The following is a 14263-nucleotide window of genomic DNA, read 5'->3' on the forward strand; positions in this document are numbered from 1 at the left end:
AGTATTTCACATTCAAATTTATTGAGCTGTTTTAGTGCTGTTCATCTGTTAATACGGCACTTTGAATGTGTGTTACCATCACTCAAACCATTCAACTACTAGTCATAAGTCCTGTAAATCCCCAGACTTCAATATTCCCATATCCAAAACCTATTTTTCTTCATTGAACCATTTTGAATTCAGTATTTGTATATGAAGATTCAAAATATACAAAGATTCAAAATATACACATTCAAAATATTGTTAAAAAGAAATCTTATTATAACTTACAAAATAAGTTTGTTTTAAAATTGTTATATATTTTATTATAACTTTATTACGTCTTATTATTACTATTTACTTAAATTTGATTATTTAGATATATAAGAATTTTAAAAAATTATAATAATATTTAGTCTCAAGGAAAGAGCCGTATTCTTTATAATCTGGTCAGCATTATAATGAAGTTAGAATAAGATATGTAGTAATTTTATACAAAGCTATTTTGTAAGTTATTAAATGGAAAATCACAAAGTTAGTGCTTCAAATATTGATTGTGGAATCTTTTAAGTTTTTTTTTGACAAATTTCAATCCCGAATAAAAAAAACATAAAAAAAGACACTTAACAATCTTATTAAAATATTCATCAATGATACAATCAATCACAATACACACCGTAGCTATTCATACGTCATTGTTTGGCAATTTATAAAATTATTGTAGGATTAACATATAAAATAACTCAAATAAAAAATGAAGAATTTAGGTGCTTCAAATTGCTTCAAGTGCTTCATTCACATCAATGAAATAAAATAAATATTTCATTTTATTCATAATTCAAAGAATATTATGTTCTGGTCCCTCCAACGCTGTTCCAACAACAATCACTAGAAAAATTTAGATAATTTTAAATCGAAAAAAATTGGCTAAAATTTTAAACAAAATTATGATATTCACAAAGTGTTGGTATCGGTGAATTATCAAAATATTCTTCTACCTGAACAGACAGCTCTTGCTGTGCGGTGTGTAGGCACCCATAATAAGTGAATGATGTAATAAATTAAATTTAGGCATTGTACTCACAAAAAATCTAATAAATAATTAATTATTTTAATTTATAAAAAAAAAACTTTTCTATTATTTACAATTGATATCATTCATCGATTTTATTGCTTTCGAAACATTTCCGCCAACATCTGGAAGATGAATTTGGTAATTTGAATCATTTTTCCAATTTAAGTCCTTTCAATATCGAATTTGCAGGATTTTAATGCATTATTATTATAATATTATGACTGAAAACATTAAAAATATTTATAAATATTCCACACAATCTTGATATCTTAAATTCAAAAATCCTCTTAAAAATTAAAGTAATTTTGTTTTAATATCTAGATAACACTATATGAGGACGGAAGCTAAGCTAAATTTGACCATTTCGGCTATACACATTTCATTTTTACATTTATTATTGCGGCAGAGAAGCGGTTAGATTTTTTTAAACATGTTAAATGCGATGGAAAATAAACATACCTTCATTAATGTTTAGCGAAAAACCATTACGAAGGTATAAAATGCTTTCAATGAGATCTGTTTTAAAAATTTGATTCAAGAACTTTATTTCAATCACTCCTTCTAAACAAATATTGGAAAAATGAAAGCAACTCAGAAAACTTATTTTGTGAATTAAAATAAAATTCTGAATTACTATAATATTACAAGTGCCACATGCACAATGAAAACAGAAATTCAAAGAATATCTGAAGACATTGAAAATAGTTTTTAATAATTTTTACTAGAACATTTTGAACTGAATAACATGTTAAAGATATAATCTATAAAGGTGAGTTTTACAAAGTAAAAAAAGAGGGAAAATCTGCGAATTTACTGATGTAAAACTGTATTATTCAGGACATTGCAACCTACTATTTTCATTATATTTCCTTTACCATTTATGTACTTTCTACTTACGAGTGATAAACATGGAAATAAGATTGAAAAACTGAAAAATACACATAAAATTCGATCACGGTGAATAAAATTTCATTAAAGCACTATTAAAAACTTTTTTTTTAAAAATAAAAGTTATTTATATTACTATTCGTAAGCAAAGTTTATGATACGAAAGTACTAGGTTGCAATCCCCTTAAACGAAACAATAGCATTATTTTGACAATCCCACTGATTAATGTCGACAGAATGGAGAGCGAAAAAGGTGAAACATCTAGACGCATATACTCGTACATTGGGCGCATGTTGCTTCCTTAAAATAACCAAATGTATAACATTCTAAGATGCCAATACATGTTAAGGAAAACAATAACACTTATTTACATTTTTAGATTTGTTACTTAATAATTATTAATATGGCTAATGCACAGTAAAACACGTGAAACTTACAGAACCACAGTCAATTTGTTAAGTTTTTTTTCTCCACAATCGAGTGCCCTTCAATTTTGACGCAACTTATCAAAAGTGACTTTTACTATGCAACACACACGGTGACAGCAGCAAAAGTATATATCCTTCGATCATGACAACGCACATAATTTTTCTCACAAAAATGAACAGGATAATATTGATGCGTGAACAGCAAACGTAGTCATGACTCATTTTGAATATTTAAATTTATCCAAATAAAACAAGTTCCGTAGCACTTAATACAAAACAATATTTCGGCTAATTTGTGAACAAAAATCCACATGTGTTTTCCCGCCGTTGGAAACCTGAAATAAAAATATTCATAATTTAATAACAATAGCACAAAAAATTATTATTTTAGGTTTTTCAAACTAGGGAAGTATACTTTAGCTACAAAGTTTTCCGAAAAAGGAGCCATAATTACATGGAACAAGTAAATTAAGATTGAAAAGAGCAATTTTTATGGAATTTGCTACACATGTATTATGGATTTCAAATGATAGGCTAAAAATCATATTCAGATCATAACTTTTTTACTCAAACATTCCATGCACACATATTTTTTCACAAAAATTGAACTGAAAATACCAGGTTATTTTTTATTTTTTTATTTTGAAGAGTTTAATTTTAATTTATTTTATTTTTAATTTTAAGAGATAATTTAAAAGTTGTCCAGTTCAAAAAAACAAAACAGAAGCAAGTGTAAAAAAAATTAACCTAATAAAAAAAACTATCAATAAAAAAGAGTCATTTATTAAAATTATAATAAATTCTAACAAAGTCAAAGGTGCTGGAATTGTGAGCTTAGTCCGGTTGTTTATCTTATGTAACGCAAACAAGTTCAAACATGCGCCATCAGCGAATACTGCTCGTTCAAAAGCATGATTTGTTAAATCTCTCAACCAAATAATATTACAAATATAAACCATATAAAATTTAAAAAAAATAATTGAAATCTTTACGTTTTTCCCCCTTCAGATCCCAAAAATTATAAGTCATTCATTTATTCAAACCCTCATCCCCAACCGATGGTGCATAAGGCACTGCATCATGTAAACGCAGCGTTATCTTGATTGTTAACACATGAAGGAAAGATGAAAACACGCTTCAGGTATTGAATAAATATCCGAAAAAATGTATAATTAACTAAAAGTTATGGAAGAATGGCTCACTACTGTTCTGTGTAAAACACGAAGGAAAGGTGATCAGCCCTCCGCTTCAGGTAATATTAAATAAATATTTAAAAAAATAAATAATTGACTAAAAGTTATGTAAGAATGGCTCACCGCTGTTCTGTATGCAAGGTGAACACGGGCTAGGGTTATTCCGCGACGGATTCAGTCGAGGTTGTCTTGGAAGATGAGTCTAACGTATCCGGGATTGTCCACCAGGGGGGTGGCACAGAACGGGCAGATTGCTCGGAAGTCGTTGGTCCCGTGCGGCACCGCGACGTTGGCCCAATATCTGCAATCCGACAAAACACAATAAGCCTCAACAATTAGGTATACTGAGCCCCAACTGCTATGAATACAAATCAACTTCATAATAAAGACAAATATTGTTACTTCATTTATCATTTAAAAAAAAAAATACGCAGGAAATTTGTAAACAGAGTTAGGTTATTTCAGTAAAAAATACTTCAATTTTATTCGCCACTCAGCTATTGTTATTCAGAAAGCAGCATCTTCAAATTTTCAATAAAAAAAAATTCATTAATTTATGTAATATTTTTCCATGATAAATTTTTGTATTAAAAATGGTGTCAGCAGTCTCTACAGATAAGTTTTTCAAAGTTTATATGAGTTATAAATATAAATATATTTATTTACATAACAAGGCAGGGGTTAAAAACCATTTATTTACATATTTATTTTTATTATTTACTTACAAGAGTTACAAGAGTTGTTTTTACAATTTAATCAATTTTCTAGACATTTCTTCTACAAAAGCTTAGAATTAATTACGCAGTTCTCTCCAATAAAGAGACTAAGCTTTTAGTATTTCAATAATAAGTACAAATAAGTTTTGGTTTTAAGTATGTTATTATATAATTTTATTTTAGAAATGTATTTTGATATGTAAATTTAATAGCAGTTACCTAAATTTGATATGGGAGTGAGTTACACTTCATGTCAATAGCAGTTAAGACTTGATGATGGAGAAATGCCTGAGTAACTCACTTGACTGTTTTCTCGGTGGCCATATGTCCGCAGGGGTTGAAGGCATAGGTGGGCGGGCCGCTGTCCACGTAGAAGTCGGGCTCCAGCCCCATGCACACTCGCACCACGGGACCGATCTTCATGCACATCGGGCACCGTCGGGCTCCCGACTCCTTCTCCTGACCCCAGTCGTGGTGACCTGGATATAAGATCCCGTTATAAGATACAAATTTTATTCCTAAATAATTTGTTTACTGGACAAATTTCAACAAACATGAAGAAGAATATTGAAGTCTTGCTTTACGACATATCATAGGCTGGTTTGAAAGATTTTCTCTTCCCAATACATAGTGATTTTCCACATCGCTCATTTGGTGCAACAATGACGTAATTACACTTAAAAAAAAAAACTTACATACAGAAGTGATAATGTTAAACACATCGCTCACTCCTTTCAAAAACGTCATTTATTAAAAATCGTCAATTTTCAGTTGTGCGTGTTTTCGGAATGCCCAGAAAATGTACTATATCCCAGCAAAAGCGGCATACTTTTAATTTAATATTTACCCGCTACAGGGCAGAAAGTGTTGTTTTTGAATTTTAAAGAAAAGGTATTGTTTAATTCTTTTTTTAAATATACTTAATATTTTTCAAATGGAGAAAAAAACCTTCAGGTTTTACCTAAAAAGATTCGTTGCACAGTAAAAAGTTCAATAAGTGGCTTGATATTCATTTTTAATACATTGTATTATATGTTTAAACTTTAAAAACGTTCTCCTGAAAAATCAAGTTTTTTGATTTACGACGTTCTTGAAAGGAGTGAGCGATATGTCAAAATGTGTAGAAAGACTATTTACACCGAAGGAACATCGACAGAATTGATTTTGTGTTGAAAAACTGCGAGATGGCGTGAGTGTTATTGTAGAATTGAATAAAATGGAGTTTAAAATGGCCATTTCTGTTGCTACGTCTGATGGCATCTCCTGAAATATTTTTAAAGTGTAATTACGACATAAGAGCGACATGGAGAATGAATAATTTTAGTTCTAATTTGAATTTACTCAATGGACTCAATGGACTACACATACCACTGTACTGGAATTAGGGTGGGCAATTAACATATTCAGATGGGCATTTTTTGTGCCTACGGACCGCTGGCGACAGGATTTGATAATTATTTATATGTATATAGTTAAGACCCTTAACAAAAATATTGTTATATAGTATTCATATAAAACCATTGAATAATTCCTTCATTTTTCCCTTTGAAATGAGGCCAGTGCAGAAGGTAAAAATACCCTTCCCATCCTTAAGCATCAATCGACCGAACATGTAGAAATACCTTTCCCGTCCGAAGTGTGTTAATATATGGATATCAAGTATTACCCTGAACGTGTCCACACTGCAGGTAGACGTAAGGCTGGTTGAGTTGGTCCAGGGCGTGCGCTGCAGCGGGCTTGCGAGGTATCACCAGTGTGTTTAGGCCGACGGGACACTGCGGTCTTCCCGCATTTATTTCATCCACCAGTTTCTCCAGATCCCGTTTTGTCTGCAGACAAAACAAATTACAAAGTTAGCATAAAAAAATAATGATAATAAGTTTTAAAAATGACAAGCTATTTAAGTGTGTCATTAAAATTGAGGTGTCAACTTGTCTACAGCTTTTGGGGACCTTCCTTGACATTAAGTCCACGAGTGTTATGCCTCATCTATACACTGTATGGATGGGAAATATAGACAACTCTCATAAGATGAAAAAAAAATCTAAGCTTTTAAAATGTGGTTTTACTATGGAAGGTAAAAGGGAGACAAGGAAGAGGAAGATAAAAAAAAATATATAGTATGTTGTGTTAAATAAAGAGCATTTTCATATAAATCTAGATTTCCCTGTTTTCAATCATTTTTCTAAAAGCATTCAATAACCTAAACTAAACAACCCACTGCACAATTTACGTTCGGATTAGTAAGCTGGCACTGTATTATTATGTCATGGCTGTGAAACTTTAGAAATTATGCAGAACTCAGATGTAGAACAAATGTTCTAAGCCAGAGACAGGGATGAGTGCGCGAGGTCTTGATAGATTCCAACACTGGAAAATGAACACACAGATTTCAACAAAGATTCCCACTCCTGAAACGGACTGACAGATTCCAACGCCTGAAAATGGACATACAGGCTATGCTATGGAAAAGGTCCACTCACCGGTGAGTGCTGCAGGCCCTGCGCGCTCCTCCAGAGCAGCGTGGCGCCGCACAGGTCGATCATGGTGCCGTCGCGCAGCACGTTGGTCTCGCTGGGCACGGGCTCGCCCTTGAGCTGCGCGGAGCGGGACTCGCGCAGCTGGAACACGGCCCCGCCCACGCTGGCCTCGCGCCACAGTCCGCAGGCCGCCGCGCCGCCGCAGAACTCCCCGCGCGGGTGCATCACCAGCACGCCGTTCGTCGTCAGCCCGTCTATCTCGTGGTTCTCCGTCCATTTTGTGGCTTTTTCCTTTTGTACAAATAATCACATTATTAATATATTTGATTTCTTAACTATATAAAATGCCTGCATTGCTCCTGTTCTCTTATACAGCTGTGAAACATGGCACCTTACAAGGGCCCAGGGCAGCTGTGTACTTAGTTTAGAGAATAGGTGTCTGCGGAAAATTTTAGAAGTGCGGTGGTTTGACTTTGTGAGGAGTGAAGAGATAAGGCGTAGGACGCAGCAAATCTTGGTCAGAAACTCTTGTCAAGAAAATGCGATATAGTTGGCTTGGCCATGTACTCTGCATGCCTCCTGAGAGCCTTAATTAAGCTTGCCACTTTTATAAGGCATCAGGTTCGCACCGTCCAGGATGACCACTGCTGACAATTCGTCGGCAGTTTTCGTCAGAACTTCGGGACGTGCATTGGACTTGGGAGGAGCTGGAAGCTGACAGAAAAGTCTGGAGACAGTTTGTGGACTCCATATGCTCAACATAGGGAGCGGATATGGTTTAATTTAATTAATTTTAACAGCACAACTGAGTTTATACATCAAGTTGAGCATCTACTATATATGCGTAAACGCTTCCACCAGGAGCGATTGCGGAGTATTACTTGATCAATATTAAAATGAATACACATCTCAATAAATTTCCAGATTTGAGATGCCAGTCAAAAAATACATATATCTACACACGTACATCTTTATACTCCCCTTAATAGTCAAGGTAAGATGCTCAGATTGCGTAAACGCTTCCACCATTGCACAAGTAATACTTGTTCAATATAGCTTAGTAAACTTCCATATTTGGGATACAGGCATACATTATTTCCATCTATAAATGTACATCTTTATACTCATATTACTGGTTAAGGTAAGGGCATTTGACTGTCTTCAAAAAAGAAACCGTCTTAGATAGAAAAAAGGTTAGTTTCAGAAGGAATAAGTTACTTACATTAAATTATCTGGTCCAATTATAAGCTTTAATAATAAAAATGAAAATGGTATTTTCTGGCGTTTCTCATGTGTGATTGTAATCCAGGATTCGGACCTCACATACTAATAAAAGAGTTTCTGCTTAGTAAAAAGCTTCTTTACATCCCACCAATAGATGTCTCTAGTGAAGTTCTAGTTATTCAAGAACAAGGTTTCTAAATTGGTTCATATATACAGAACTTCCAAGAATTGAGCAGTGTGGTTGTCAATAATGGGTAGAATTGGTGAATGTTACACGTGTGTAAAGTGGTCACTTAAACCAGCCTATGACGGTCGTCAGCCCCGTAAATGCCCAGACTTCTATATTCTTCTTCATAATTGATGAGATGTCAAAAAATAATATGAATAAGTTACTGGCTCACCCCGAGGAATATATTTCTAGAAGTGTCGAAGCCGGCAGCGTATATCCGACACGTGCTCTGTTCGTCTCTGTCAGCTAGTATTCTGCAAGCGAAGCGGGAGATGGTGCTCTGCAGCACCTTAGCCTCTCCTGTCTTGTCTCCCGCCACCGTGTCCATCACCACAAAGTCTATCGGTGACTCCGACGATCTGCCAATCTGTGAATCAAAAAAAAAACTCAGTCAGTAAAGATCATTTAAACAAAAATCATCCAGGATTATCTCCACATTCTTTCTAACCCTCATCCGCACCCAATGGTGCATAGAGGACTACATCTTACTGGCGCAGTGTTATCTTGACTGTTACATGAAGGCAAGATGATCAGTCCTGCGCTTCAGGAACCGCTCTAAGATAATACTAAATAAATATTATGAGTGTAAAATCATTCATATTTATTTTCACCCCCCTTGGGAATCGAATCCGGGACCTCTAGAACGGTGGCTAAACACGCTACCCATTAAACCAAGGAGGCGGACATAAATATTTTGTTTGCAGTGATGCAATACTCTTTGCAACACTCCCAGATGCAAATAACTGGAGCGCAGGGCTGACCACCGTGGCTTTATATAATTAACGTTCAGTGAAACACTGCAGCAATCCGGAGCCCTACGCACCAGTAGATAGTTATGGATAGAGATCAAGAGAATAATGAGAGTTGTTTTTAAAGAAGTGTCAGATTGTGGTCCCGTGGTTAGTATCGCGGACTCTTAAGTCAGAGTTTCTCGGTTCAAACCCACTCTACAACAATTTGATACGTATTTCTAATAACGAGCCTCTTAGGCTCACAGAAATAATATGAAATTGAAATATTTGTTTAAATAATAAAAAAACAAATATTCCTCTCTTTTTGTAAAAAAAAACACTGTTGTATGACAGTCATTATTAAAAAATTCTGTCCTATTTTTTTTTTGTGAATAGCATTATGTTAGGGAAGTTTAGTCAACATGTTAAACGCCATGGGGGGCACCGGTGACCTCAATCAAGAGCTATTGTATATTCTAAATGCTTTAACTATGGAACCCATCCTCAAATAAAAAAAATTAAAACAAACTAAATACATTATATCATTAAAATACGTAAATTACCGAAAAGTTTTTTGTTGCGAATTTCAAAATTGATAAATTTTAGTATTGCATTTAACGGGTGAATTATTAAAAATGTAAATTTATTGCGTAATTTTCATGTCATAAATAGTTAAAAATAAATAAATATTTATTGGTAACAACAAATTAATTTAAAATCGTAAAAAAACACACTAGCGCACACGTCAGCAAATCAATCACGAAGGATCACGAAAATCAATTAAATTAAGGGAGCAATCGCAAATATACAATTCAGTACGCAAACGGCTGCGCGAAGAACCGGACGTGTGTTTGCGCACAATTTGAAAAAATAATGTGTTTTTGAATTTTATTTTATTTTTAAAATATATATATAAATAAACATTTTCGTATTTAAAAAAAAAACTCCTTTCCTTTCGAAACCCTATACTTATTTATTTCGAACAAAAATTATTTTTTTTCAGTTAACAGACGGTGTTTAAGGGCTCGATATACGATAAATCTCAACATAATTTTCTGTAAACATAGGTAACATTTGTCATAAAATAAATATAAGTGATTTTTTTTCGTTGTACTATTTATTCAATATTACCCTGGACTGGTACCTGAAGCGAAGGGCTGATCACCTTTCCTTCATGTGTAAACGATCAAAATAACACTGCGTTTGTATTACGCAGTGCCCTATGCACCATTGGGGTGCGGATAAGGGTTTTATTATTAACATTTGTTATAATGGAAATTTTAACTAAAAACACCGCTATAAAATTTTTAAAAAAAAGTTTGTCTTCGAAATAAATATATGGATTTGATAAGAAAAGACTTTTCGAAAGGTAAGGAGTTAAATAACATATGTTTTCAATATATATTCTAAAAAAATGTAAAATTCCAACATCTTAAGAACAGGCCACAAGGCCTACACCTAGCAGAAGAAGAAAACTAATATCTCGTCGATTCTCCCGCCGCTTTTTTATATGCCAAATTATCTAATCGGGCATTACGAGTATGCGCAAAGGTGAACGCACACGCTTGGATAATTGGATATTGCGCATTATATAGTTATGATCAGAGTGCAAGTTCGGTGGTGTGTGTGTGTGTGTGTGGGGTGGGGCCCCCGGGATACCTGTGGCGCGGGGCGCCGCCGTCTGCAGTCTAGACTCGGCGGGGGTGATCGGCCTGCCAGACGAGCTGCATCCCGGCAGTCCAGACGCGCCGGAATCATGATGCACTAATTGCGGATATTAGCGCCGCGACACGATGCGAGCGAGATCGAAACGAGGAAAGGGTCTCATTGTATTGCAAACTAAATATTTTGAACCAAGTGACCATCGCTAATAAGTATAATATTCAACCATTTCCTGGAAGAACATCGTAAACGCCATTAGGGGGAGTGAGGGGTAGATGTTACAAACAATTAAAAATTGAATATATCTAATCATATTTCACAACATTTCGAGTGTGTCCAAATACATGTTTATAAATCTGGATTTTATTTCATTTTATTTGTTCGGGAACTGTACAGCTTTACATTTAATAAAGTATATAATAAAAAAATAGTTACATTAACAATAATAAACATTACATTACATTAACAAAAATAGTTACATAAATAAAAATAAAGCCAATTAACCAATTCCAAATTTTTGTTATAGCAACTATTAAAAACATTAAGAGATAATTTTTTTTAAAAGAGTGGGAGTGTGTGTGTGACGAATGGAGTAAAGGGTTTTTCCCACTTTATGCAGTTATTTTTTTAAATGCAGTTTAAAGTTGCGTAAAATTAAGTATGTCTAGTAAGTATAATTAAGTAAGTGAAATTAAGTATGTGTAGTAAGTATATCCGTCCGCCTCCGTAGTGTAATGGTCAGCATGCTCGCCTACCGTTCCTCCAGGACCTCCAGTCCCGGGTTCGATTCCCAGTGGGGTTTAATAAATACAAGTGATTTTTTCACTCATTTATTCAATATTACACTGGACTGGTACCTGAAGTGGAGGGCTGATCACCTTTCCTTCATGTGCAATCGATCGAGATAACACTGCGTTTATATGAAGAAGTGCCCTATGCACCATTGGGGTGCGGTAAGGGTTTTATTTTTTTTGATTTTTTAAAATTAAGTATGTATATTTGCATATAAAATTAAGTATACTTAAGTATACAGGAAATGTGAGCCTATTCTCTGCATGTGGTGCACTGGATCCCTTGTCGAGGTTTAGAGCAATTTCATTTTCAGTACCAACATTCTCAGTAAAGATTTGATAAAACAAAACGATCATTACCTAACTCTGGCTTGCACGTTGCCTTTCCTCGTCGGTGTATTGTGAGAAGAGCGAATTAAAAAAATCTCAATTTCAAAGATGACCTTAAATTTGCGTCATATTTACACAATGAATAACCCTTTTCAAAAGGAAAATTGACATTTTTCCAGTGGAGTACTTTTATTACGTAAGTCACGTGGATCGTCGGCGTGATCGGCGAGTCGAAGACAAGCGGAAACACCCGACATAGTTTTTTACGACAATAATTATCATTAATTTAAGTACGTTATTTTTTTGTAAAATCGTCGAATTGACCCAAAAATACAAAACACTGACGATATTGATCAATATTCCAAAAGTACATGGAGCACAGTTAAGACTGAACTCGCAAACATCCAATTCAGAAGACTATTTGTTAGATGTTAATTCCCTAAGTTCGTGTAAATTAAAAAATTTGCTTAGATTATTTATAAAAGAGACAGATTTAAGTTCCTTTTTCATTTAGAACATGATCGCTAGCTTTTTACTTTTTTACTTTGTCATCTTTTTTATGTTTAAGTTTTAATTAAAAATAAAATAAAATAAAAAATTGCTCACTGAGAGTCAAGTATTTTTATTTTTTATTTTTTTTTTTGTATTTAATTTAAGTTTTTTGTATTTTGTATTAACTAATTATACTTAGAAACCTATACCCTTATACCCTGTACTATGACTATTTATTTTGTATACCCACACACAGGCCATGCCTTTGTGGGATCTTTTTTTGTATTTATTTTTATTTTTTATAAATATTTTTTGTTTTTGAATTTATGTAATGCAAAAGAATTTTAAATAAAGAAAAAAAAAAAAAAGAAGGCGATCGGCCGCGCAAGAGGCCAGACGTGTCTATGCGCAGAATTTTTTTAAAGAATATATATTTTTTTTAAACATATATTTATTTCGAAAAAAAACTTATTTTTTCAATACAAAAACGATGATTTATGCAAAAAATTAGAATACGTTAAATGTTACCTGGGTTTAAATAAAATTAAGTTTTTTTCCAAGTTGCCTTTACAAACCCACGAGGTTGCATATCGCGGTCAAGTAATGTTTATATCGCGTAATATAATGAATTAGCGCGACACAGAGCGTAATTTAGCATTCAAATAAAAAATAATTCAGGGTATATTTAGCGGAAATTGGGACAAAGCGCTGGCGCAAGTCTTGATACGATTTCTCGCAATATCAGACCATTACGATTACACACACAAAAGTGCAATTCCTATGCGCTCTTCGTGTCCAACACAATGATCTCCTTCTACCCACAAATTATACCTGCGCCACAGAAACCGCAGTCATTGTTGCGAAACCTCGGAAAATTGTCATCCAAGTAACAATAATTATGAAAACTGTCTTGCAGAATTTCTTTTGTAATATTAACACGTTGATCGCCAGTAGGATTTTCGTAAAATGCCCGAAAAATGTTGTCGTGTATGTCCAACCAAATTATTGTATAAAATGTTTCAGTAAAATATATTGATTTTAATTTCAACCACATTATTGTATAAAATGTTTCAGTAAAATATATTGATTTTAATTTTTCACCAAGTTTATTTTCTACCTTTAACTTACTTTTGAAAAATTATCATACTAATAGTGTTATAAGTAAAAAAATCACTTTAAATAAAAATATCATGCATGTGTTTTATTCTAATCTACCTATCACATTTTTGAGTATATCATTTAGAACCATGAAGATACCCTAAGGCCATATCGTAGTAAGATAGAAAAGGGTTTAATATAGAGAGCGTAGCCGACGGACAGAATGACACTCTAAAGTTGGGTATGCCGTGTCAGCCACCGGTGGCCGACACCAAGGTATTCGTGTGGCCGATACGACCCAACGGAATACCTTGGTGTCGGCCACCGGTGGCTGACACGGCGACCAACGTGTTAAGAGATCAAGTCTCGGCCTTTTACAACTGCGAGATACGAGAAAAAATATTGTTTTCCGGAAAGTTTTTTTTTTCTCCGCGACGAATGCAACAAGTTACGGCGATAAAAATTGAAGAAAAAAAAAGAATTGTCGATATTCAATTTTCATCCAAATAACGATAATTTTTTGATGGATGATACGCCACTGTTCATGAAAACACACGATATAAAAATAAATAAATACATGATGTTTTCTGATATATACCGAACAAGTGTGAAAAAAATCGTATAAATTACACATCGTGAGACAAAACGTTTGTTTTCATATCGTACAGTGCGATGTTTTCATTGAATCATTTCTGTGTTAATCTACGCTTACATTTGATGACTCTAAAATCAATGTCACGTTCACGCGTTAAAAACAAAATAAATGACGATAAAAACAAAAAGCTCCGTATAATGAATAGGCGACACAAAGGCCAGAGACAGTAATGGTTCGCGGGATGAATAGAGAAAAACACAGAGTATGTACAGGCAGAGCGGCGTCATTCACTGGCTGCCCCGACATATTCCTAATGACTTTCAAACTGACGAGAAAAGATCGGAGAGAGGA

The 14263-nt window shown here is 34.0% G+C and overlaps 1 protein-coding gene across 3 annotated transcripts in view; it reads right to left on the reverse strand.

The window, feature by feature from the left end:
• Positions 1 to 1444: 1444 nt before the first annotated feature.
• Pli (E3 ubiquitin-protein ligase pellino) overlaps positions 1445 to 14263 on the reverse strand; it is a 116449-nt gene continuing 103630 nt past the window's right edge. For all 3 annotated transcript variants that reach the window (XM_088258798.1, XM_088258799.1, XM_088258801.1), the window contains exons 4-9: positions 8386 to 8580; positions 6764 to 7051; positions 5947 to 6109; positions 4582 to 4759; positions 3688 to 3865; positions 1445 to 2706 (exon numbers count right to left, since the gene is read on the reverse strand). In XM_088258798.1, the coding sequence (XP_088114924.1) occupies positions 3739 to 3865; positions 4582 to 4759; positions 5947 to 6109; positions 6764 to 7051; positions 8386 to 8580 (951 nt within the window). In that variant the 3' untranslated portion in view covers positions 1445 to 2706; positions 3688 to 3738. The remainder of the gene's footprint in view (positions 2707 to 3687; positions 3866 to 4581; positions 4760 to 5946; positions 6110 to 6763; positions 7052 to 8385; positions 8581 to 14263) is intronic.

The sequence above is a fragment of the Brachycentrus maculatus genome, unplaced genomic scaffold (genome assembly GCF_059751285.1).
Source record: "Brachycentrus maculatus isolate JH-2025_06_01 unplaced genomic scaffold, ASM5975128v1 h1tg000104l, whole genome shotgun sequence".
In the NCBI taxonomy this organism is placed as follows: Eukaryota; Metazoa; Arthropoda; class Insecta; order Trichoptera; family Brachycentridae; genus Brachycentrus; species Brachycentrus maculatus.